We start from the raw sequence: 23,169 nt of genomic DNA, 5'->3' as shown, positions 1-23,169 counted from the left end.
TCCGCCCTTTGGCCTCTCCCTCCCCTCCAGTGCGTGTTGTGCATCTGTGTGATGTGTTAGCCAGACTCCCCAATGGCAGAAATACCTGCTCCACCATAAAGATCCATCTTCCTCCTCTGGCGCCATCTGTGTAACTCCCTAGAAGATAACACTTCCTTACTCAGTCCTGTAGGAGCCACAAGGACCTGGCCCTCGCCTTGTGCATGCAGACACCTCTGGTGAAGCCAATACACCATTTCCCGTAAAGACAGACGTGCGAGCAGAGCAGATGACCTGGGGAGATCCTGGGCCACCCCCAACGGAAATTCTTAGCTGAAATGCTTCCTTATGACCGTAGTAATTCCACTGGCTACATGACTTGACTCTGCCCACTTTAAAAAAGATCACTGTTTTTTGCATTACCAAATGCGTAAGCCTTTGATAAAACTAATGATGACTAGGTGACTTGAAACAATTGACCAACGCAGTCCTATAAGGTCAGCGACTGTCACTGGGTGAGTCTACATTTGGGAAGAGGGAACAAGACGGAACCCCTCCCTGCACCAGAGAGACAGGTGGTCCAGAGGCGTGTGGGGCTGAGGGACAGCACCGGGTGGCCTGCCAGCAAAATCCTCGCCTGACCTGGGAACAAGCATACCTAGCCCCGTGGGAAAAACTGGTCACGAAACGTCTCCCCAACCTTGGTCAAACTTAAGACTGAAAGGGAAGGCGCTGTAAAATAAAGGAAGCTGCCCACTACCCAGTTCTCCAAGAATCGAGCCATCAGCCGCTGGAGCCCGTGACCTCCAGCACACTCGGAAAGGAATGCAGGGCGAAGGTCAGGACGAGGCACTTGGTGCTCTGGGAAAACTGACGGAACTGGCCCTCAGAGAGCGAGATATTCCAGGAGAGAATGGGATGAACTCAGTGTTTTCGCATGTCCCCACACTTAGAAAAGCACTCAAACCAGCAACTAAGGTCTCCGTTCCCTGCGAGCAGCAGAAACCTTCTACCAAGTACCCTTTGTCAGAATCACATGTGGACCAGTCCCCATCGCCTCTGTGGAACAGCTCTCGGAGCTCCCTGGAAGAGTCTCCTGGGCTATAAGCCTCAGGTTGGCTTGGATACAATTTCCATTTCGTTTCGCCTTCTTCTTTAAAAAAAAAATCCCCTGGGTGTACGTTTTGTTCATCCTTTTTTTTTTTTTTGGCCACATTCATAGCATGCAGAAGTTCCCAGGCCAAGGATCAAACCCGAGCCACAGCAGTGACAACACTAGGTCCTTATCCCACTGAGCCACAGGGGATCTCCTCCATTTTTTCCTTTCTTTCTCTTTTTTGGCTGCTCTCATGGCACATGGAAGTTGCTGGGCCGAGCTGGAGCCGTGACACACACCATGACTGTAGCAATGCCAGATCCTTAACTCACTGCACCAGGCCAGGGATTGAACCAGTGCCTCCACAGAGCCAAGCCAGGTCATTAACCCACTGCACCACAGGGGGAACTCCCTCCATTTCTTTCTTAGATTATTAATTAATGTTTGTATCAACACAGGTATTCACAAAGGATTAAAATATAAGGAGCTTTAAGAGCGTAGACTGCAGTAAGTATGTGATAATCACACCACCCTATTCCGTGAGAAGATGGACGATAAGGACATTAAACTTCGCCCAAGTCAGACCTCATGACTACCAAAAGCCTTGAGAATACGGGTATCACTTACTTATTCGCCTACCTTACATGGAGCATTACTTTCAACTTAATTTTCATTATCTCATAAACCCTTCTTATACAGGGACTTCTAAATGTGAGTTTTTTTGAAACCCACAGAGTTTGTCAAAAAGAAAAAAAAAAACAAAAAAAAAAACAAAAAAAAACACCTTTAAAAATAGACCATCTGCTCAGATTTGCATGTCAAGAGGCCAGAGGAAATTCTAACTGGGGGGACCTGGCAGACCCCCAGAGCTGAAGCCCAAGGTCAGGCTGAGAGACCCAACAACAAGGGATGAAGCAGCAGCAGTGGTCTCGGGCAGCCGGGAGTCAGGCCCAGGGGGCTCAGACACAATGGGAAGGAAGAGGAGGGCTGTGTCTGCGAAGCCAGCTTCAGTTGGAAGCAGGGTTATTCAGGCAGCAGGAGGCAGGAATCCTGGCCAGGAAAAGGGCCCCCGAGGTCAGGGAACCAGAGAGCATTCTGGACCACTTGCAGCTGAAAGTTCAGGCCAAAGGGCCAGGCCGAAGCTCTAGGATAGAGCCAGGAGCTCCCATGAGCCAACAGTAGCAGTTATGACCCCATATATCTAACTGAGAATGTAAAACAACAGGAAGCTGATTTCTTTGGGGCCACTAATAAACATGAAAACAAAACGAAACAAAAAAACCCCAAACATGGAATCAATTACACAGATCTGATTTTGTAATCTAATGACGAAAATCTAATTTTGCAGATTATTAGCCCTTTTAAAAAAGGAATCATGAAATAATGCTCTTCAGAAAAATAAAGAATTTAATTTGCTGGGTGGAAACATGTGAAACCGTCTTGATTAGAGAGTAAACCTCAACTGTCCTCTGGTCTTGTTTAGTGTTAGCGTGAAACCACAGGCAGCAAAGGTGAGAAACTATGACCTGGCCCCGACACTCAGGTTTCTGCTTATCTTGTTCTCCAGCCAACCATGCCTCAACAAAACCCAGGGGGCAAACTGCACTGCCAGGGCCCTCGTGAACTGTGGCTCCAACCTGCAAGGAATCTGTCACCTCAAGGGGCACTGGGACAGGCACAGGGGCTGCTTTCCTGGGGGAAAACACTGCTGTCGAAAGACAAAGATGAGCCAAGGCAACAAATGTCCCTTTGAACCTGGACCGCTTCACACGGAGGTCGCACGAAGTCAGACTTTGGACTTCACAGATTCCCTCAAGTCCTGAGGCAATCAGGCCAAAGGAGGCCTCATTTACTCATTCAATGCACATTTACTCATCTCCTTCAGGTGCCAGGCTGTGTCCTAGACACGGGGATGCAGCAGGAAGCAGGACAAAGAAAATCCTTCCCCTAATGGACCTGACATTTTCCCATTCCTCTTTCTTCACTGAAATGCTAAAGAAAGAAGACATTTTGGAAAGTACTTATTACGCAAATAATATTTATATAAATTAGAGATGCCCAAAGTTATTCCTGCCATTTGTGATTAATTATGAAATAATTGTTCTCACGACAGACAGAATTACATGGGTCTAGCACTTATCAAAGAGTCTTGCTATCATGTTCTTTGTCAAGTACAACAGTAATTCGGATGAATTTCCTATAGCTCTCTTCTCTCTTTTAATATCATTTTGAAGTATCTATTTAAAATACTGGGTACCCATCTCTGATTCCTGGGAAGCTGAATCAGAATAGGAACAGGAGTTACTTAGAGTAACAACAGATTGTTTCTAACAAAATTGTCTTAGAAAACTGCTCTAAGCTTCTTCTTTTAGAAAATCATGCACCAGGAGGATTACGTTAACTGCATAAAGCAGAAAACTGCAAATAACATGAATTAAATACAACAGAAATTTATTTCTCCCTTAGGTTAGAAAAGTTTCAACCATCTTAACGGCATTCTAGGCAGTGGGGAGAAGAATGAGGAAGGGCAAAAGGACAAAAGGCTACTTTAAGAAGCCTTCCCAGAAGTCCTACCAATATGGATGCTTACAGCTCAGCTCATTGGCCTGGACGCCAGAATTTAGTTTGACAGCTATACCTAGATGTAAAGGAAACTGGAACATGTGATTTTTTTTGTTTTTTTTTTTAGTTGCCCCAAATAAGATGAAGGTTCTGTTACCAAGGAGTCTCTAGCACATGGAAAAAAGCCTTAATCAAGTAAGAAAATGTAAATACCCTTTAATATCCCTTTCAACAAAAAGACCATCCCTGCCCCTTTAAAATTATACTCACTGTCATAAACTGATTCGACAAACTAAAACTACGTGGAAAACAGGTTTATGCTGAAATTTTGAAATCTGTTTCTTACACTGGATTAAAAATAATAAATTAAAAACAAATGTAAAGATCAAAGACAATTTATGCATTTACAGATATACAGTCAACAGGGAAAAACTCAATGCTTCCGAAGACCATGAACAAGTAAGGTTGTCTATTCCCTACTTTTATTTAACATTATTTCTAGAGGTCTTAGCTTGTGTAATAAGGCAAGAAAAATAAAAGGCACAGATTAAAAAGAAGAAGTAAAACATTATAAACCAAACATATTTCCTGATGACTTGATTATATATGCAGAAAACCATAAGGAATCCACAGATAAACTACCAGAAATAACAAATTTAGCAAAACTGCAGGAAACAACAGCAATATACAAAAGTCAACTGCATTTCTATGAAAAGCAACAAGCACTTGGAACAAAAATTATAAAAATAACTTCATTTAAAATAGCATGAAAACCCCACAAATGCTTGGGAATACATTTAATGAAAGCTATGTAGGGCTTGTACACTGAAAAATTAAAAATTAAAAAGAGGAATTAAAGAATTGCTAAATCAATATAGATACATACTATGTTCATGAATTGGAAGACCTAATATTGTTAAAATAGTTGTACTAGTCATCTATTACTGAACAACACATTACCCAAAACTCAGTGGCTTAAAACAATAAGCATTTATTACACATACAGCTTATGTGGGTCAGAAATCTAGGGGCACCTTAGTTAGGTAGCTGTGGCTCATGGTCCCTTAGGAGGCTGTAGTCAAGATGTCATCCTACATGCATTTATTTGAAGGCTCGACTGGGGCTGAAGGAGCAGCTGCTAAGGTGGTTCAAAAACAACCGGTTTTTGTGAACTGTTAGTGCTAATTGTGGGCAGGTGTGGGGAGAGGACAGAGAAGAAAAAGAATAAAAAAATGTGTGGGGTAAGGGACTGGTTTCTATCTTGATGGTGGTGGTAGTTACACAACTGACATTCACCAAACTATACACTTAAAATTAGTAAATTTTGTTGTATGTAACACTCAAACAAAAAAATTCATAAAAAAAGTGAATGTGAAGACCTAGAAAGATTATGACATTTCTGGATATATAAATCTTCCTTTAAAGTATATAAAAGAGGTGGGATACTAGCACACTAAAACCAATCTTTAGCAATAAAAAAGTTCTGGTACCTTGAAAATATCCCCAGCTACCATAAACTAACATAAGAAGAGTTTTTGATAATAAGCTACACTGTTGTGTATGATGAGTATATTCAAAATCTCACTCATAGATTGTACCATAGTCCTTTCCTAGAGGTTATCATCAAGATACAATATCAACAAAATTAGCTCCAAAGAGGAAGGAACACTGGACATATCTATTTTAAAAAATCATTTTAAAGAGATAACCAAAACAGATTCAAGGCTTTCCATCTCCTGATAGAAAAACAATGCGAAGACCCTGTGGGAAGCTGCTGTGTGTGGTAACGGACATGTAATCTACCAGTAATCCTATAAAATGACGCAGCAGAGTGCTTTCTTGGTCACCCCTTCCTTATCTCCCCTTGTTCCCTTTGACCGCAACAGCACTGACCCAGCTTAATATATTTTACACTGTCCTTTAAACTTTCTCAAAGTCATACTTTACTTCATTTTCTTGTACATGACAATGCCGAACACAAAAAAATGAGCTCCATTGTTAATCCATTCAATAACTGGAGGGCCAGTTAAACATCTCTGATGATCTCAGAAGAGAAAGTCTGCTACAGCTACAGACTAGATTCTTCACATTAGGAAGAAAGTAGAGGCTGCCAACATCATAAAGCTTTCTTGGAGGCTGGTCAGCCCACACAATTCCTAACACGGGCTGCAAGAAGCTGCTGTGGATATGTGCCCTTCAGGACCTCTGGGTACTTTTAAAACTTCATGGCCAAGATCTCCCTCCTGAATCGTGTTTGCATTGATGATGCACAGGGTCTCGTCTTAGCAGTGCAGTCAAGGGAAGAGCTGGGAATAGGTTTGTACTTGGGTATCTGATGGTTGAAACAGATGTGATGAGAGCCTTGAAGTGTGCAGTGGGATGCACCGGACCCACTGGACCTCTGAACACCGAGCTCTATTACCCACCAGCTGTGCAGCCTGAACTTCTGCCTCCTCATCATTTAAATGGGAAGCCCAAGATCTCCACCACCACAGAGAGCATGCCAAGTACACGCTGACAGCATCCTGACAGTTACACAAACTTACGGTGTTTTATAGCATACAAAGTATTACTTTGATAATAGAGAATTTTAAAACTTAATTATTTAAAGAATATAGATTAAATGTGAGACATTCTGCTAGGCACCAAGGATTATAAAAAATAATGGATAATTTCTAAACTGAAGGGGCAGACTCAGAAAAGGTTTCAGGGTCAGATCTTAATAACATTTTTCAAAGAAGGGACCTAACGGTAAAGGAATGGATGTAGTTGGAAGAAACTGCACATGGTTATGCAAAGCTACCTAGTAAGAGTACAGACCTAAAGCCCGAGCTCCTTCATCTGAATCTTGTCCTCACTACTTATCGGCTTGCATTCTTGGCAAAAAACTTAAGCTCTCTGTGCTTCAGCTTCATCATCTATAAAAGGGGGACAACAGTTCCTACATCATCAGGTTTTTAGGAGGACTAACGATGTACTATTTGTAAAGCGCTCAGAAAAGAGCCGCGTTAGACCGCTTTCTCTAGGTTATACTGTGGTAACAAACGACCCCAAATTTCAGTGGCTAAAACAAAGGTTTATTTCTCCCTCATCTTACGTGCTGGCCTTAGCCCTGCTCTGTGGGTCTTCCTTGTTCTGGGGTCTGAGCTGAAGGTGCCGTCTCCAGCGGCACACGCTTTTCTCATGACCGAAGGAACAGCGCAATGGTGGAGCCGTGAGGCATCCAGCACTGCACTCAGAGTCTAGTGGCTCTTGGAAGTCACCGAGTAGGGCCTGACGTGCCCAGGGCGCCAAGAGCCCTGTAGGGAGGGGCCTGCAGGGAGGGGTCCCTAGGGAGGGGCAGCACATATTCTCAACAAACAAAACGGCTGAAGAAACAACAGAATCTACCACAAGTGCCTGGTACGGCGTAAGGGCCATGTGTGTTAAAAAACAATAAGCGATGGCACAGAACCCTAAGAAGGCCCCGCGTGCCTGGGGTACCGGTGCACAGGCCAGAGAGGCGTGTGAGGAGACCTAATTCTGAAAGGCTCTGAAAGGAGGCTTGGTTTTTGCCTGTAAACAGAGGATAAGTTACAGTAATGAAAATGTTACAGCTCTATTTTAGGAGGCACTTTGGTGCCAGTTTTATCCGGGATGAAAGTCTACTAGCTGCTCCCTGTGTAACACTTGTCCAGTAAGACATTCTCTGTCACCCTGGGCTGAGTGGCAACTGCCACAACAAGGCAGAGGACAGAAGGTGTATTTCAGGAGGTCCAGGCTACCTAAGGTCAGGATAGGGAAAGAGGGCACAGAGAGGAAGGGAGTGGAATGGGGGGGGAAGGGGGGAGAAGGTATGAATGAATCTGTGGAAGAGAGAGGAGAGGATGTGTGTGTGTGTGTGTGTGTGTGTGTGTGTGTGTTGTACAAGGAACTGATAAGCACTCAGCTCAGCGCTGGGACTGTAAACACTGCGTTAACTGTAAGGTGAAAGCACCCTCTAAACACGGCTGCTTCCTAAGGATCCGGGTCATCCTCTACACTAGGTCCTTTCAAGCCCAACCCAGCTCACAGCTCGAACCAGCCTTGACGTCCCTCGGTAGCTTCTGTCCTCATTTTCAATCAACTGCTGGAGAATCATCCCAGTCTCTGGAGTTCAAGTGAAAAACCTTGGGCATCAGATGAGCTACCTGACCTGCTACACTGTACCCTGCGTTGGTCAATCGGAGGGGAAATCTACGGGAAGAAAGAATGAGGAAAAGAAGAAAAGCAAGGGTGGAAAGCGGAGGAAGACAGGCACCATGGGGGGAAGCACAGCGGGCCCAACGCCCAGCCTCACTCCCTCGGGACACAGGGGAGGATGCTGCTCGTTCCATAGGTTCCCTCTTAATGATGTGCCACGATTTGGAAAGCCCAGCGACATAAGGTCCTGCTTGACGCTTTTTCTTCTACAGCTACCATAAGGCAATGTTTTTTTTTTTTTTTTTTTTTTCTTTAGAACTCTGTGGAGGGAAGAGAGAAACACAAATCACAGCCCACAAAGGGGCCAGCCCGATTTCTCTGAGGTTGCTCAACTGTCCCCCTTCCTCTCATCTGTGACTTACCAACCCTAACAAGACTTCTATAATCTTGCGCCATCATGAAATTATTTGTTTGAAAAGCTTGAAAAGATCCCCACTCCCTACTGGGACCAAGTACCACCTCAGACCACATCCAAATTATCTGGTGTGAATCTATGTCTCTAATCTTGTTATTGGGACAGACTTTCTCTCACACTCAGACTGTGTGACTGCCAGATAATCAAAGTCTGACATACTGTACAGAACAGGTACCCAGTGCAGGAAATGGCAGATCCTAAAGGCGGCTGAAGGGGAGAAGCCTGGAGTCTGAGAAACACAGGCCTGTGTGTTCATCTGCTCCCAAACAGCCTGAAAGACGACCGACTGATGATAAATATGCGAATTGGAAAAAGAGAAAATTGGCAAAAGCAGGCTCTTTCTATTTTAATCATGCCAGAATCAGCTCAGGGCCGAGACTTCAGCTTTTGAGATTAGGGTACATCCCGGTGGTAATGACTCACTACTATGATTCATAAAATGGCAGAAAATGAAGAAGTGCAGGAACGTGGATGGACCGAGGGCTCTCTGCAGAACCGCAAAAAGATCTTAAAGTTCAATAAGTAACCAACGCTTTCTTTAAGGAAAAAAGTATTAATGTGTAACGGGATTAGTGGAACTGTCTCTCACCAAAGGCATGACGAATAGGTAGACATGGGGTGGGAATATGATGGAGCAAAGTGTACCCTGACATTTCTGAAGGACTTGCTTAAACTGAAACATTTCACTTGGCTACTATAGCTAAGCTTTCCAATTGTAATTTGGCAACCCTTCATGAAGTCAGTCATATTTTAGATATTAAATGTTAGTATTAAAAACTAGACTTGCCAAGGAGTTCCCTGGTGGCCTGGCAGTTAAGGACCTGGCATTGACACTGCTGTGGCTCAGGTTGCTGCTATGGTGCAGGTTTGATCCTTGGCCTGGGAACTTCCACATGCTGTGGGTACAGCCGCAAAAAAAAAAAAAAGAACTCCCAGAGGAAGAACAATACAGCATTAAAACATGCATCAAGGGAGTTCCCTTTGCGGCTCAGCAGAAACAAACCCAATTAGTATCCATGATCCCTGGCTCTGCTTAGTGGGTTAAGGCGTTGCCATGAGCTGTGGTGTAGGCTGCAGATGTGGCTTGGATCTGGTGTTGCTGCGGCTGTGGCATAGGCCAGCAGCTGCAGCTCCGATTCCGCCCCTAGACTGGAAACTTCCATATGCTGCAGGTGTGACCCTAAAAACAAAACAAAACATAAAGACCCCAAAACCATGCATCAACGATAGGTGTGAATAACCTCAAAGTAATCTTTAGGCAAAACCGAATGCCCCTTATCCTTTCTGGGCAGCAGCTGGAATCCCTGCTGGATTGCAGAATGGAGCTGTAGAAGCACGGCTGTTCTAGGCAAGTTAACTCATTATCATTCCTGGTAAGCCAAACACACTTCCCCAACCCCCTCGGCCCAGGAGGACTATTCAGTCCTCATTCTTTTCTGTGGTATCACTCAAGACAAAAAGTGGGCTCCCATCTGCAAAATACCAAACTGATGTAATTTACCCTCCTCTACCTTCTTTAATCAGTGGGCTATTTTAAAGTTATGTACGCAGAAACATTTCTAATCATGAAAGAATAGGTGTCACAAGGAGAGAGGAAAACCAGCCTGAGCAAAATAAATCCACCAATAACTAAATATAATAAACTAAACCCCAAACTGGCGGCTTTCCAGAAAAGCATGAGTAAAGGTTTTGGTTTCTATGACAGCAGATAACACATGACTTATGTTTTATACAAATGTCTTTTTATGAAAAAAGCTCTTTCGCTTAAAAATACAGATTGAAATAAAATTATTTCTTCACCACATACAGTATGGTAAGAGACCTCTCCGTTTCAGCGCTAAAAGGTGACATTTCATCAAAAGCTTTTCTAACTTTCCTCCAAAACACTGAATACCATCTGTCCGTTTCTTTTTGGTAGTAGTTAAAATTTTATTTTCTTTTTAGTATTTTATTTAGCATAAAAAAGGGGAAGTTACTTGATAAATGTGGGGAGAGGAGAGGAGAAGTCCTGTTGAGCAAGAGGCATCTGGGACAAGCTGTGGCTGCGTGAATCTCAGACCTGGATCCCATCATCGGTGGTACGTAAACCGAACATCCACAAGTAATTTTAATACCCTCCTTCATAATGATCCTTATCTACTAGACCACATTATATTAAATATCTCATAATAACAGTGTGATTTTCTGTAAAAAGTCAGAAATAAAATATTCATTAAATTCAAAACAAGCACTAACATCTACTGATATTAATCACTTTAAGTAAACACAGGTGGAATAACTATGGTGGAATAATAATAAAGGCTGATATCAAGATGTATCAGATTTGTATAATGGTAGGAGGTCAATAATACCGGTTGAATTAGTTACTATAAAGTGAAAATTCAACTGGCTCAGAGGTGTTTATTAATAATGGGATTATTCAAATGCTAAATTCATCTGGGAACTATATACCAAATACTGAGCAATTCTATTCACTCTTCGGAAACTAGGAATTTTAATGTTAAAAATATGTTAAGCTTCTGATCCCAATAAAAAATTAAATCAAGCACCTTACCACCTGTTCAGCATGTGTACTAGAAAAGACTGACCACAACATGCATACTTCAGATTTTCAAAAGACTAGAAAGAGATGAAAAATGCAACCTCCAATTCTAGACCACTAAGTGTCAAAAAATGAAACTTTCTAAGGGGATAGATAGCAAGAACTCATTTTAAAACCAAGAGTCTGAAAACAGGATAAAGAAAGAAATGGGATGTCTTAAAACAAATGAGTCACCTAAGTTATTAAAGAAGGGCTCGGATAATGAAAGCAAATCCACCAATGGAATATAATATGATATTTTTCAAGTTTTTGAATGCTCTAGGAAAAAAAATCCAAAAAAGGACTCAGGATTATCACTGCCAAGAGAAATAGAACATATCATGAACGAAATAGTAAATTCTCATGATGCTCTCATTGTGAAAGCTGGCTGGTTACTGTGCAGGCTGGCTAAGCAGCCGTCAGTCAAGCTGGCAGTTCAAGCAGGGATGAGATTGGACTGGGCAGAGCCTGGGCAGTGCCCCCATAGGATGGGTATGACCCCAGGCTGTCCTTAAGTCACTGAAGTCTCAGGAGTGCCAGGTGGCTTAGATGGTTTGAAGATCTCACAATAGCGTTCGGCTCTGTGGTCCTGAAGCAAAGCTGGGCCTCTGAGAAACAGGTTTAGGCAGCGGGAAACAAAGTGACTTCAGTCCCCAGGATTTGGGCTGGAAGCCGTGAGGAGAGAAGGATTAAGAATCAACAGAAAAGGAGTAATACAGAGAGCATAAAAGGAGAGAAGTGAGCAGGCTTAAAGGAATGGCCCAGAGGCCCCAAATACCATTCATCCAGGAGACAAGAATAAGTGGTGATAACTTACTCAAAATATCTGCAGTGGAAGACAGAGTTATTTCCAAAGCCTTTCCCTCTGATGGTATTTACACATATTACCATGCATCCAGTCTGTTAGTTTCTTAGTCTTTTCTAAGAAAGAAGTTAAAACTATACTACACAAATCCTAGTTATAAATTTCTTATATCAATTTGGGAGTTCAAATTTAAGCCATGGATGAAAACTAAAGCTTAATTTCATGTTCTAGATTTTTTCAATACCTTATAGAGTTTAGGACACATGCTTATTAAGATAGAATAAAATAAAATAGAGCTGTGTGGGCCGGAGGAGAGGGAGGCGGTCTGGCACACAGACGGGACGTGCCCACACCCTTCCACTCACCCCCTTCCCTTCTCCAGCCACGCACCCTGATGAGTCTTCCGTCAGTTCCAATCCACCTGACTTTCCACTTAACCTTGTTTTTCCACTTGCACCACAATGTCCCTTTCTAAAACAAGCAGACTCTCTCTCACTGTTTTCAGGAAATCCAACTTCTTCATTTTTTTTTTTTTCTGTCATTTCTGTCCTACTATGAGTTCGACTACTCATGTAATTTTAAAATAATATTGACAAGAAACTCAGCTAAAACGTTCATCAAAATGACCTTGAAAACTGAGACAAACGGGCCTCTTTCATTTCAACTCTCCATGGAACTGACTTTTTCATCACTACGGAAGTAGCACTGAGATGGGATCTGATATCTGAAAACAACTGAGTATGACCCACAGTCTAAATAGGACATTTTCCCTAAAGTTTCTTCAGCAAAGAGGGGGAATGAGGGGATGGCGGAAATCACACTTACAAGTCCACTTATGGCTACAATCCAGATGTAGGAACCAGAGGTGAAAAGCTATAAAAGAAAAAAAAAGGCAACTAAAAATGAAATTCAACTGCCAATCACAGCACACTTATTTTTATATAACTATAGTCATAGCCATTTGTTAAGTCTTAATTATATATCTTAATATAAACTAATAGAAAATTAATAAATATCAATTCTGCTATTTAAAAGAAAACAATACATTTTCTTTTTTTTTTCTTTCTCTCTCTCTCTTTTTTTTTTAACCAAGACCTCACCCAGCCTTCCAACAGACTTAAAACAGACTGGTTGAATGCGGCCCACTCCCATGCAAAGAAAAATAAGTAAAATTCAAGCGTATTTGTATTTAAAAACATGAGTTGGTTTCAACAAAGTAAAACACTACATAGAAAGAAATTATTAGCATTAACAACATACAAAAAAAATAGTCACCATCCAATGACTCAGTATGACATGTAATATCTGTCTACATAAATTCTCTCATTTCAATTTTCCGTCACGGCTGCTCTAGTTTTGGATGAAGACGTCTGCCAGCACACAGGTCCACGTCCGGTGCTGCTGTGAGTAACCACTGATATCCAGTTCACTCAAGAGCAGACCAAGGAACAGGGTCAAAGTTCAGTAATGGCAAAGGTAATTAGAAGTGGGTCTCGGGAAATTTTTCCCTTTGCTTTCCAAATCACTGACATCCAAGGGTTGTGCTCAGGGTTCCAAAAAAATAAAATAAAGTCATGAGACATCTCAAAGTGTTCCTGCAAGAAAGAAAAGATTTGTAGCCTAATAACAGGATATTTTGGGGACAATTGGTGAAACGTGAATGAGATAGAAATTTGAATAAGATTTTATCGACGTAAATTTCCCACTCCTGTTAACTGAAAAATGGTTATGTAAGAGAATGCCTTATTTATTTATTTATTTATTTATTTATTTATTTATTTTTGTCTTTTTGCTATTTCTTTGGGCCGCTCCCGCGGCATATGGAGGTTCCCAGGCTAGGGGTTGAATCGGAGCTGTAGCCACTGGCCCACGCCAGAGCCACAGCAACGCAGGATCCGAGCCGCGTCTGCAACCTACACCACAGCTCACGGCAACGCCAGATCGTTAACCCACTGAGCAAGGGCAGGGACCGAACCCGCAACCTCATGGTTCCTAGTCGGATTCGTTAACCACTGCGCCACGATGGGAACTCCAGAATGCCTTATTTATAGGAAATATACACTGAAGTGTTTAGGGATAAAATACAGTCATTAAAATACAGTCATTTAATACAGATTAAAAAAAAAAAGATTTGTAGCCAAAAGTTTATTCGTGTTTTTTTTTTTTTGGCCATGCCTAGTCCAAGTCTAGGGATTGAACCTGTGCCACAGCAGTGATAACGCTGGGTCCTTAAGCTGCTGGGCCACCAGGGAACTCCGCTGTTCTTATTTAGATCATTAGGTGGGGAATTTAAGCACTTCTGCTTTTAGAGAAAGAGGCTGGTTCATTGCTGACACTGTGCTAGAGGCAAACTTGAAACTTCTGCACATTTATCAAGCACACACAGGAAAAAGATCCATAGAAGACAGACACGAAGGTAAGAGATGCCAAAGCCCAGGCGAAAAGGAGTCTGACAAACTGTGCTCTCACGTTAGCTTAAGTAGAAATGAGCACTGGTTGCAACCTCAAATTCAAGCCCTTGATCTAAAATGTACTCCTTTGTTCTGGCATGGATGCTCGCTCAGTGTGAATGACCCGGATGACGACAAGGAGGGGAATTACGTGGAAAAATATTTTTCTGTAGTTTTCTCCTACAAATATAAAGATCAATGAAAAAGCTTACTTTTGAAGCATTTACTCTGAGCCACGCAGTGACCAAATATTAAACTTAGGACTCCTCCTCATCACCCCAGTAGGTTGAGTCTATTATTAACTCTATTTCACCCATGAGAAAACTGAGAAAGTTGAGCAATTTGAAAGAACTGGTGGGTGGAGGAGCTGGGAGTATTCCCAGGTGGTCTAGCCCCAAGGCTCATGACCTCGTTACACTACCACGCTGCATACACAAGCACAAAGAGCACACTATTAATTCTGTCAGTAAAGATTTATTTCATTTGGACTCTTAAGCCCTCTGCCTTACTGCACTTTGGTCCCAAGCAAGTCTGCTCGTATTATGACTACATGTCCTCTCTCGAGCCGGGGCTCCTTGTGGGCAGGTGCCACATCCCATGCTCCATTTTCTCCTCCACGGCCCTCAGCGCCAGGCAGTACAGGACTGGCTCTTGAACCATATAGTACTTAAGTGACCCTTCACAAACATTTTCGCTCTTCTGATAATGATCAAAGTCATTCATTCTCTCATCCGTTCATCCAACAGACAGCCCCGGTTTCAAAAGCCGTCGTGTGAGAGACAGAGGCACAGAAACATGTGCGAAGGTCCGGGGGTGGGGAGGATGGAGGGAGAGAACACAGGTTTGGGGATAAAAGGTTCATGCCCACGTCAAGGTGGGGAGAGTGGGAGTTGATAGTGGGTAGGCAATTAGAAGCCCTGGTTGCCAGTCATGCTAAGAATGGTAGATTATATCAAAAAGCCAGAGGCATCACCACCTCTATTTTCTGATATCAACTTCTATCTCACCAAAAAGAAAAAAAACAAAACAAAACAAAACAAAAAACCTCACAACTTCAGAAAAACCAAAGGTGGCAGCTAGAGAGACATAAGTTATAAATAATAGGAACCGAATGGCTTACTGTTCAGAAAAAATCCAATACTATAATCTCTAATCCTTTAAATCACCGTGTAAGTTAGATACTGTTGTCCCCACTTTACAGATGGGCAAATGGGGGCTCAGAGAAAGTGACAGAGAAGGAAAACAATTACCAGAGCAAGTACTTGAGCCAAGGCCCACTTGGCTCTAAAGACTTTCCACAGTGCTCCCTTGAATTCCTACCCCAGGATTAATAAAACAGTGTTTTTCACCATCGAAGATGCTCTATAACTTTAGAGCTGGAAGGAACTGTAGGATCAGCATGAGGCTCAGCAGCTTCCATAACTTGACCCAAACCTCCAGCTAGTGCTGCCATGTCAGAACTAGAACTTAGGTCTCCTGCCCTGGGTCCAGGGTACTCTCCTGCCCCCTGCATTCTGCCTCCTGCGGCAACATCTTGAAAAAATTCAAGATGCCACAGCAAACCCTAATGACAAGACTAAAATGCAGAAACGGGCCCTGGGTTCTCTGAGCGCTGGGAAGGACAGGGGAGAGTGTGACGCTATGCAGGTCCAGAGACCAAGAATAAACACATTTCATGAGAAATGGTTGTAAAAACGGTAAGGAAACACCCACCCCAGATGAGCCATTGATAATACATGACAGCAGAGCAGCGAAGTTAGAGGAAATGCTAAAGGTTAAAAGGGGAGGGAGGAGGGCATCTCACAGCGACCTGAGTATCCGGTTTGATGTGTGTGGGATAGGGAATGTTATGAGCATTAACGGTGGATCAAAAGGCCAAGCGACACATGGTACCACAGGAAACAGCAGAATAAAAGTTTACATCAAAAGGTGTGAGAGTGAAAGAAAAGTGACAAGTATTACAGGTAGAAAACTGAAAATCCTACGTATCCTCTGCTACCGGGCCTGGAACCCAGCAGAGAGCGATCAGCATGCACGGACTACTGGTGAAGCAAGCCCTCCTCGATTTAAGTCCAACAGTAAGTCCTCTCCTGGTCTTCAGCGAACCATTTAGCAGAAGCTGACAGGCCCATCAAGCCTGTGCAGCATAGGAGTTATGCTGCTGGCAAAGCACATCTGGTTCCTGCTTCGAAGCTTTATTTGTGACACTGTCTTCAATACATTAATTTGGAGAATGGTTTTCTACTTTCCACCTGACTGTTCTCAATTGTTTCCACTTCATACTATGATTTTTTAAAAGCACTTACACACAACTGTACAATGAAATTAAAATATTTTCCACTGATAAAAATTACAGTGAAAGCTCTTATCAGATATCTAAAGGCTCTGAAAGTATTCTAGTACCTTATATACCTTGATGTTCTTGTTCTGTATCACTTCCTTTGAACATCTGATACAGATCATGAAGCCAAACTTATGGGGAAAAAAATTGTTTTCAAGGAGATCAAAAGAGAAAAGACCAAAAAAAAAAAAAAAAAAAAAAAAAAAGATCTGATTAAAGAAACGTGAGCATAAAAATGCATACTGTACCTGTAGTCCCAGTATATAAATCAGTGTCTTGTTTGTGATGGACAGCGGGCCCAGGATATGCGCCACTTGGACTCTCGGGATGGAGCAGTAAAATGGTACAAACAGAGCAAATACAGGTGCCAGGCTATGTAAACAAACAAACAAACAAAAAAACACTATGGTATAATACTCAATTTAAAATACCAATGGCAAATGTTTATTTGAAGTTAACACTGAAGTAAAATGAATAACATCATTTTATTTTGGTTTGAAAGCATGATCTTAGATACACAAGTTGGTTTCTATATGTACATCAACATCTGAAATAATTTGTACGTTATATTTTATGAGAACTCTATAATTATCTAATCCTTATCAACTCTCCCAAAATTACTGCGAAGAAGTGGTTTGGCATCTATTAATTATCAGGCACTGTGAGAAAATTTAAAGTTGATGCATTAGTTTTCTTCCCAGAAGCAACTTAAAATCTAATGAAAGAGACTAGACAAACCAAAAGTAACAAACATTATAATTCATGAAGGTCAAATCCAAAACTTGCATCTCAGACTTTGTCCAATTATACATCACTATAGCATGACACCAATCACCACTCCTGCCCTCCCTTCCTCAAATTTCTCCCTCCCTTTGTTTTTGGTTTTTTTTCTTTTTTTGCTTTTGCTTTTTAGAGCCACACATGTGGCATATGGAGGTTTCCCAAGCTAGGGGTCAAATCAGAGCTGTAGCTGCCAGCCTTACACCACAGCCATAGCAATGCCAGATCTGAGCTGCATCTGAGACCTATACCACAGCTCATAGCAACACGGGATCCTTAACCCACCATTCGACACCAGGGATTGAACCTGCGTCCTCACGGATACTAGTCGGGTTCATTACTGCTGAGCCACGATGGGAACTCCCTCCCTCCTTTTGTCTTACACCCTGTCTCTTGCTGGTTTCCCCATGATTTCTCCTACCACTCTTCTACCCTCTCCAGGGTTCCAAGACAGTCTTCTTTTTCTTGCTCTAGTCTTTTTTTTTTTTTTTTTTTTTTTTTTTGTCTTTTCTAGGGCCACACTGTGGCATGTGGAGGTTCCCAGGCTAGGGGTCTAATCGGAGCTGTAGCCGCCGGCCTACACCACAGCCACAGCAACTCGGGATCCGAGCTGCATCTGTGACCTACACCACAGCCCACGGCAACGCCAGATCCTTAACCCACCGAGCAAGGCCAGGGATCAAACCCGTAACCTCATGGTTCCTAGTCGGATTCGCTAACCCCTGCGCCACGACAGGAACTCCCTCTAGTCTGTCTTTGTATAACTGCAACTATGGCTTCAACTAAGAAAATGAAGTGAGTCCCCAAACTGTCTGCCTGTCCCCTCACCTTGGCTGTGAAACTCAATTTGATAGCTTCAACCTGACATTCAAAAAGTCACAAATGTCCTTCTTCTTAAAGTCTTGTTTCTCCCTAATCCATCGCCTAACACTGCCAACATGTCCTTCTTCTTAAAGTCTTGTTTCTCCCTGATCCATCGCCTAACACTGCCAACAGTATTCTCTTCCCCAAACACCACTCTGTTCACGACATGCCTTTGTTTAGAACCCTTCCTTCCACAAGCGCCCAGTATCCAAAGAGGAAATTCAACATCAGCATGAAACAGCAAGTCCTGCGATTCCTTCTTACCAACCAGTGTGGTTTCCCACAACCTCCCCCTTCCCTGGACCCGGCCTCCCCCGCCCCCGGCCCAAGCTCCCTGGAACCCTGGGCTCTGGTGACTATTCGCTGACACAGGTTATTCTTTCAATACAAAATATCCAGTCCACCTCTCTGCTTAGGAAGCTTATGCTAATGGTGTAGGACAGAGCTCAACACTTCAGCTCAGCAATTTCTCCACCCTCCTGGTGGCGGGCTCTGTTGACTATTCAACTGAGTGAGTGAATCAGTGAATCACCTGGGCACCACATGAGAGGCAGTGGGCCAGGGACAGGAGTTCCATCCATACCTCCAAGTAAGAAGTGGTCCCTGACCTCCAGAATTGAAAACTCAAGGCGACAAGGGCGAGGCAGGCAACCTGATGAATGCTGTGGTTTGGACATGCACTCACGTCCATTCGTCATTAAATGCCTGCCTCAGACTGGAGCCACCTAGGCTTGTAAGCTCCTCAGAGGAGCTGAAGGCTGGGCCCCATTTACGGCTGTGTCGGCTCCTGGTTCCCGGCCCTCAGCGGCATGGTATGCAGGGCTACACTGAAACAGCCCGTGGAGTCCCAGGCTGCGCTGCTGAGCCCTGGCTCCCCTCTGCCTCTGCCCATCCCCGCTCCAGGTCTCATGCCCCGGATGCCCAGCCAACACCGCCACTGCTTTAGACACAGGCCCTACTGCCCAGTCTGGCCTGGCAGAGAGCGGTGCCTTCCAAACTCCAAAGCAAATTTTTCAGAACATAAAATAAGAATACGGGAGTTTTCTGATGGCCTAGCAGTCAGGGATTCGGCATTGTCACTGCTATGGTTTAGGTTCAATCCCTGGCCTGGGAACTTCCACATGCCATGAGCGGGGCCAAAACAAACAAACGAACCAAGAATACAGTCGGTCATTATGAGAGGCGGAGACATTAACAACTTCTTCTTCTTCTTCTTTTTTTTTTTTTGGCTGCACCCACAGCATGCAAAAGTTCCTGGGCCAGGGATCTAATCCAAGCCACAGCAGTGACAATGCTGAATCCCTAACCACTAGGCCACCAGGGAACTCCATGGTTGTTTTTAATCAGAGTGAGGCTTGTATTTCAGAAAGTCAGCTTCACTCCTCAGCACTTACAGCACCTATTCTCCAGGTTCCTCTGAATGAAGGAGGACAAGGCCTCTTTACCCTCTGACAAGTCGGAATAGTATCTGAGCACCTCTTAAAAGGTTATGAAGATTAAACGACTACATTTAGAATGGATAAGCAATGAGGTCTTACTGTATAACACAGGGAACTCTATCTAGTCTCTAGGGATAGAACGTGATGGAAGATAATATAAGAAAAGGAATGTGTATATATATGTATGACTGGGTCACTTTGCTGTATAGCAGAAATGGGCACAAGATTGCAAATCAACTATACTTTAATTTTAAAAATGTTTAAAAAGAAGTATGAGCAAATCCTGGGAGTTCCCGTCGTGGCTCAGTGGTTAATGAATCTGACTAGGAACCATGAGGTTGCGGGTTCGATCCCTGGTCTTGCGCAATGGGTTAAGGATCCAGTCTTGCCGTGGGTTGTGGTGTAGGTTGCAGATGCGGCTCGGATCCCGAGCTGTTGTGGCTCTGGCGTAGGCCAGCATCTACAGCTCCGATTAGACCCCTAGCCTGGGAACCTCCATATACTACGGGTGCGGCCCTAGAAAAGGCAAAAAAAAAAAAAAAATATGAGCAAATCCTTAATATGACACTAGCAGAACAGCATGAATCTTTTGTGAAATTCACACATGTTAGATTATGTGACGATATGGGACAGGGCCAACAAACTCTGTGTCCTGAAGCTTTCTTGTACATCTGGGTACCAGGTTTGAGCTCAAGGGATGATCCACTTTTTGCAGCTGGTTTGATACCACCTTTCAGCTCCAACTTTACATCCTTAAACGTTTCTGCAGGTCCATTTTATGCAACTTGAAAGATCTTCAAATTTTCTGATTATCATAAGCATATCTGGGAGTTCCTATTGTGGCTTAGTCAGTGGATTACAAATCCAACTAGTATCCATAAGGACCTGGGTCTGATCCCTGGCCTCGATCACTGGGTTAAGGATCTGGCATTGCTGTGTGATATGGTGTAGGTTGCAAGTGCAGCTCGGATCTGGCATTGCTGTGGCTGTGGCATAGGCCGGCAGCTGCAGCTCTGATTCAACCCCTAGCCTGGAACTTCCACATGCTATACCTGCAGACCTAAAAAGTAAAAAAAAAAAAAAAAGAAAAGAAAAAGCAAGCATATCTTTCTTTTCTGCTCATCCAATAAACAGTGGTGCTCTACTGTGATATATTTTTCAAACAAAAATACCTGATGAGCAACAGCTTAGCAAAGTATGTCCTGTGGCACTCAACAATGGAGTTTCCCCAAGCACAGCTCTGTAAGATGTGGCTGTGAGAGCGTGTGTACACGTGTGTGTGTGTATTTTAAGTTATTGTTTGCATTGTGCAAATTTTGTTGATCTTGGGGATTCTCACTGTGGATCTGATACACGACAATTACGGCTGACAGCATCTGCTTGGCCTACAGAAGACCATTAATGTTTTGTGACCACATAGGTTGTAAGAGTGGATTGTTTTATGTGTAAGTATTACTGTTAAATACAGGAACCGATTCCAGCCACAGAACATGAATCATAAGTTAGGATGGACATTACATGTGATCATGACGACACAGCAAAGGTCAGTGGTCTTAGGGCTACAAATGCGTGATGAGGAATTAGAACAAACTAGAGACAGGCCATTTGGCACAGGATTCTTCCTAGTCGTTCAAGAAAATAACTTTGACTCCAAGCCTTAAAAAACCACGTGGAGCGGAGTTCCTGTTGTGGTGCAGTGGAAACGAATCAGACTAGTAACCATGAGGCCACAGGTTTGTTCCCTGGCCTCGCTCAGTGGGTTGAGGATCTGGCGTTGCCGTGAGCTGTGGTGTGGGTCACCGATGTGGATCAGATCCTCCACTGCTGTGGCTGTGGTGCAGGCCGGCAGCTGTAGCTCCGAATGGATCCCTAGCCTGGGAGCGTCCATAGGCTGTAGGTGTGGCCCTAAAAAGACAAAAACAAAAAACAAAAAAACCCCAGGTGGAGTCTGTGCTCACCTCATTCACACGAGGAGTTCCCGGGACACTGAAGCTCTAAGAAGAAAAAGTGTCCTGCAGCAGGAGCAGGGTTTGCGTGGGGGTGTAACAAGGGGAGCACAACAAGGGGAGCGCCGGGCTGGGCCTGGCCCCGGAGGCCCCGCTACTTGGGAGGAGCCACTGCACCTTTGCACGGCTATTGAAAATAGGATTTGGATCCTTTGGTCAGGTTCCCCCAAGTTCTTTGAAAAGGTGTCCATGTTCAACTGCTTGAGCTTGGTTTTGGCACCCCTGCCCCAAGGTGCTTACGGACTGTTGTCCACCTTGCTTCCAAGGCTGAGGAACAGAAAGCAGCCTCTGTTTGGAGGTGGTGGAAGTTAAGTGTACACTTATTTTTTACTGTGACTTGTTCAGGACCAAGTTTACAAAATGCCTTGTTTCCTTTATTATTGTTTCTGGAAAGGGACGTTCTATTAAAATTGCTTTAGTTTGAATAGAGAATAGTTTTTCTTTTTTTTTTTAATTAAGACTTATTTTGAAAAACTCAAGTTCAGTTCAAACGTATGCCAGGACCTTCCAAAATAAGGTTATATTCAGATACAAATATCCTGATCAGACGGCTCAGCCCCAGCCAGTGGATACCTAAGTGCCAGGCACTGGTCAGAGCTGGGGACACAAAGACTGGTAAGATGCAGCCCCTCATGGTCTTGGAAGGAGACGGCGGGGACAGGATAGCCGAGGTCTGCAGACGGCACAGCAATGGGGCTGGAAGGCTTCCCTTCTCTGGCCCCGCACAGGGTTTTTAAAATCTCCCTTGAGGAGTTTCTGTTGTGGCTCAGCGGGTTAAGAACCTGATGGGTATCCATGAGCATTCGAGTCTGACCCCTGGCTTTGCTCAGTGGGTTAAGGATCCAGCGTTGCCGTGAGCTGTGGTGTAGGTCGCAGATGCGGCTCGGATCCCGAGTTGCTGTATATGTGGTGTAGGCCGGTGGCTGCAGCTCCAATTTGACCCCTAGCCTCGGAACCTCCATATGCCAGAGGTGTGGCCCTAAACAGACGACAAAAAAAAAAAAAAAAAAAAAAATCTCCTGTGAGATTACTGATTTTATGAGGAAGCACCACGTTCTAGTTAGTATTCCATCTCCCTAGTGCCTCATGCAGACCTTACACAGAATCAACCCTCACGAGGTATCGGATTAAAAAAAAATAACAAAGCTACTGTAATGAATGGACTTATTTAAACTGTCGTACAAATACTACACACACACACAAAAATTTGTTTTTCTTTTCAATTAAATTCATCTAAACTCGAATATAGTTATGACGCAGCTGTGCATTCTTTTCATTAAAAAGTACAAGTTACCATTACGGAAAAGAATATGGAAAAGAATACGTATATATAAGTGTACACACATGCGCATACATCCATCTACATACACATACATGTACATAGAGAGCCGAACTGCTCTGCTGTTAACCAGAAACGAGCACAACATTGTAAATCAACTGTACTTTAAAAAAAACCAGTTAATCACTCCGGGCTTAAAATCCTCCGGGGACCCCCTACCCTAGAGGAAAAGCCGAAGTCATGACAAAGACCTACAGGCCCCACGTGCCCCCCGCCCCCCCCGCCGGCTCTTGCTGCTCCAGCCACCTGGGACCAGAGCGCATCTCCCTCCGGGGGGACCAGGCACGCGCA

The 23,169-nt window shown here is 43.6% G+C and overlaps 1 protein-coding gene across 3 annotated transcripts in view; it reads right to left on the bottom strand.

Moving 5' to 3' along the window:
• UBAC2 (UBA domain containing 2) overlaps positions 1-23,169 on the bottom strand; it is a 174,937-nt gene that overhangs the window by 47,841 nt on the left and 103,927 nt on the right. For 2 of the 3 annotated variants that reach the window (XR_002336734.1, XM_021065851.1), the window contains 2 exons: positions 16,699-16,822; positions 12,485-12,532 (listed from right to left, as the gene is read on the bottom strand). Coding sequence is in view for 2 of the 3 variants with exons in the window: in XM_021065851.1 (XP_020921510.1) it covers positions 12,485-12,532; positions 16,699-16,822 (172 nt within the window). In the remaining variant the exon portion in view is untranslated. The remainder of the gene's footprint in view (positions 1-12,484; positions 12,533-16,698; positions 16,823-23,169) is intronic. The other variant, XM_021065852.1, reaches the window with a different exon arrangement.

This window comes from Sus scrofa, chromosome 11 (genome assembly GCF_000003025.6).
Source record: "Sus scrofa isolate TJ Tabasco breed Duroc chromosome 11, Sscrofa11.1, whole genome shotgun sequence".
Lineage (NCBI taxonomy): Eukaryota > Metazoa > Chordata > Mammalia > Artiodactyla > Suidae > Sus > Sus scrofa.
Note: the sequence above shows the minus strand (reverse complement) of the source record. Positions and strands in the feature narration are given on the sequence as shown.